At 36.0% G+C, this 1674-nt stretch overlaps 1 protein-coding gene across 1 annotated transcript; it reads left to right on the top strand.

Moving 5' to 3' along the window:
- Positions 1–638: 638 nt before the first annotated feature.
- LOC129883579 (uncharacterized) lies at positions 639–1264 on the top strand. Its single transcript, XM_055958211.1, has 2 exons — positions 639–848; positions 974–1264. Exons 1-2 carry the CDS (start codon positions 639–641, stop codon positions 1262–1264), a joined length of 501 nt encoding a protein of 166 aa, XP_055814186.1.
- The last annotated feature ends 410 nt before the right edge of the window (positions 1265–1674 follow it).

Below are 1674 nucleotides of genomic sequence, written 5' to 3'. Positions count from 1 at the left end.
GATCTAAACTTGGTTAAGTTGAAGAAAGTTATTCTGAAAAGGTTGTTGAGGATCTCTTCCAAGGAGGAGATGGTGTACTTTGTTAGTAAGATCGGCTGTTATTTCAAAAGCTCATAGTTCTCAATATTCTATTCACCCAGGCACTACTAAAATGTATTGTGATCTATGGTAAGTGTATTGGCAGAATGGTACGAAGAAGGATATTGCAAAATTTGTGGTTAAGTATCCAAATTACTAACAAGTTAAGGTTGAGCATCAGAAACCAGGCTGTATGAATCAGGATATTATTATTCCTACTTAGAAGTGAAAAGATTTAAATATGGATTTCATCACTGATTTGCCTCACATACATTGACAGTATGATTCTATATGGGTGATTGTAGATTGAATGACTAAAAAACATATTTCCTCCTAGTAAGACTTTATATTCAGTTGAGGATTATGCTAGACTTTACATTCGGGAGTTTGTTAGATTGCATGGGGCTCTATTATTCATCATCTTAGATAAGGGTACTCAGTTCACCTCTTGACTTTGGAGATCATTTTAGAAAGTTCTTGGTACTCAAGTTAAGCATAGCATAGCTTTTAACCCATAGACAGATGGTCTGGCCAAAAGAACTATTCAGAACTTGGAAGATATGTTTAGAGCTTACGTGATCGACTTTAAGGTTAATTGGGATGATCATTTGCCTTTGATTGAGTTTGCATATAATAACAATTACCACTCTTGTATTCATATGGTTCCATTTGAGGTGCTTTATGGTAGAAGGTGTAGATCTCTTATAGGGTTGTTTGAGATTACTGAAGTGGCAATGATAGGGCTTGAATCAGTTCATGAGATGGAGAAAGTTCTGCTTATTAGAGATAGGTTGAGAATAGCCTAGACTAGACAAAAATCTTATGCATATATGAGGAGAAGGGAGATTGAATTTACCATTATGATTGGGTATATCTGGAGATCTCACTTATGAAGGGGGTGATGAGATTTGGCAAGAAAAGGAAGCTCATTCACCGTTATGTTGGTGCTCACCATATTCTGGGGCATTTTGGTAAGGTGGCCTATGAGTTAGATTTGCCTGTAGAGTTAGAATCAGTGCATCCAGTGTTTCATGTGTCCTTGTTGTATAAGTGCACTGGTGATCCAATTTTAGTTGTGCCTTTAGAGAGTGTTGGTGTAAAGGAAATTGTCTCTTACGAAGAGTTCCAGTTGAGATTCTTGACCATCAAAATTACAAGTTCTGAAACAAAAAAGTTGCCTCAATGAAAGTCCTTTGGAGGAATCAATTAGTTGAGGTAGATACTTGGGAAATAGAAACAAAAATGATGGCCAAGTATCCCCACCTCTTTCCTTCTAGTTCAGTTCAATCGTGATGTAATAGTTCCTCCATAGTACTTCATTCAAATTCATGTCTCCCAATTATTTCTATGTCTCTCAGTTATTTTCATGTGTCAATATACATGCATGCTCATGAAATTAGTTCAGTCTTCATGTTTTAGTTTTGAGTCAGTGACTATATCAATTTCAATCTTTAGCTTTTAGTCTTAGGATTGAAGATCATTCCCTATTATTCGTAGCCTAGTTAGACTCTATTCGAGGATGAATGTTCCAAAGTAGGAGATATTGAAACACCTCGAAATTTCTAAGCCAAGATAAGACCTTAGAAAATTCAGAAA

Source organism: Solanum dulcamara, chromosome 3, assembly GCF_947179165.1.
Source record: "Solanum dulcamara chromosome 3, daSolDulc1.2, whole genome shotgun sequence".
Lineage (NCBI taxonomy): Eukaryota > Viridiplantae > Streptophyta > Magnoliopsida > Solanales > Solanaceae > Solanum > Solanum dulcamara.
Note: the sequence above shows the minus strand (reverse complement) of the source record. Positions and strands in the feature narration are given on the sequence as shown.

What these genes read in the sequence shown, in the direction of transcription:
- LOC129883579 (XM_055958211.1), top strand. Translation starts at nt 639, where the DNA reads ATGTTTAGAGCTTACGTGATCGACTTTAAGGTTAATTGGGATGATCAT. An exon ending in CAGTTCATGAGATGGAGAAA is followed by an intron (nt 849 to 973) that starts GTTCTGCTTATT and finishes TCACTTATGAAG; the next exon opens with GGGGTGATGAGATTTGGCAA.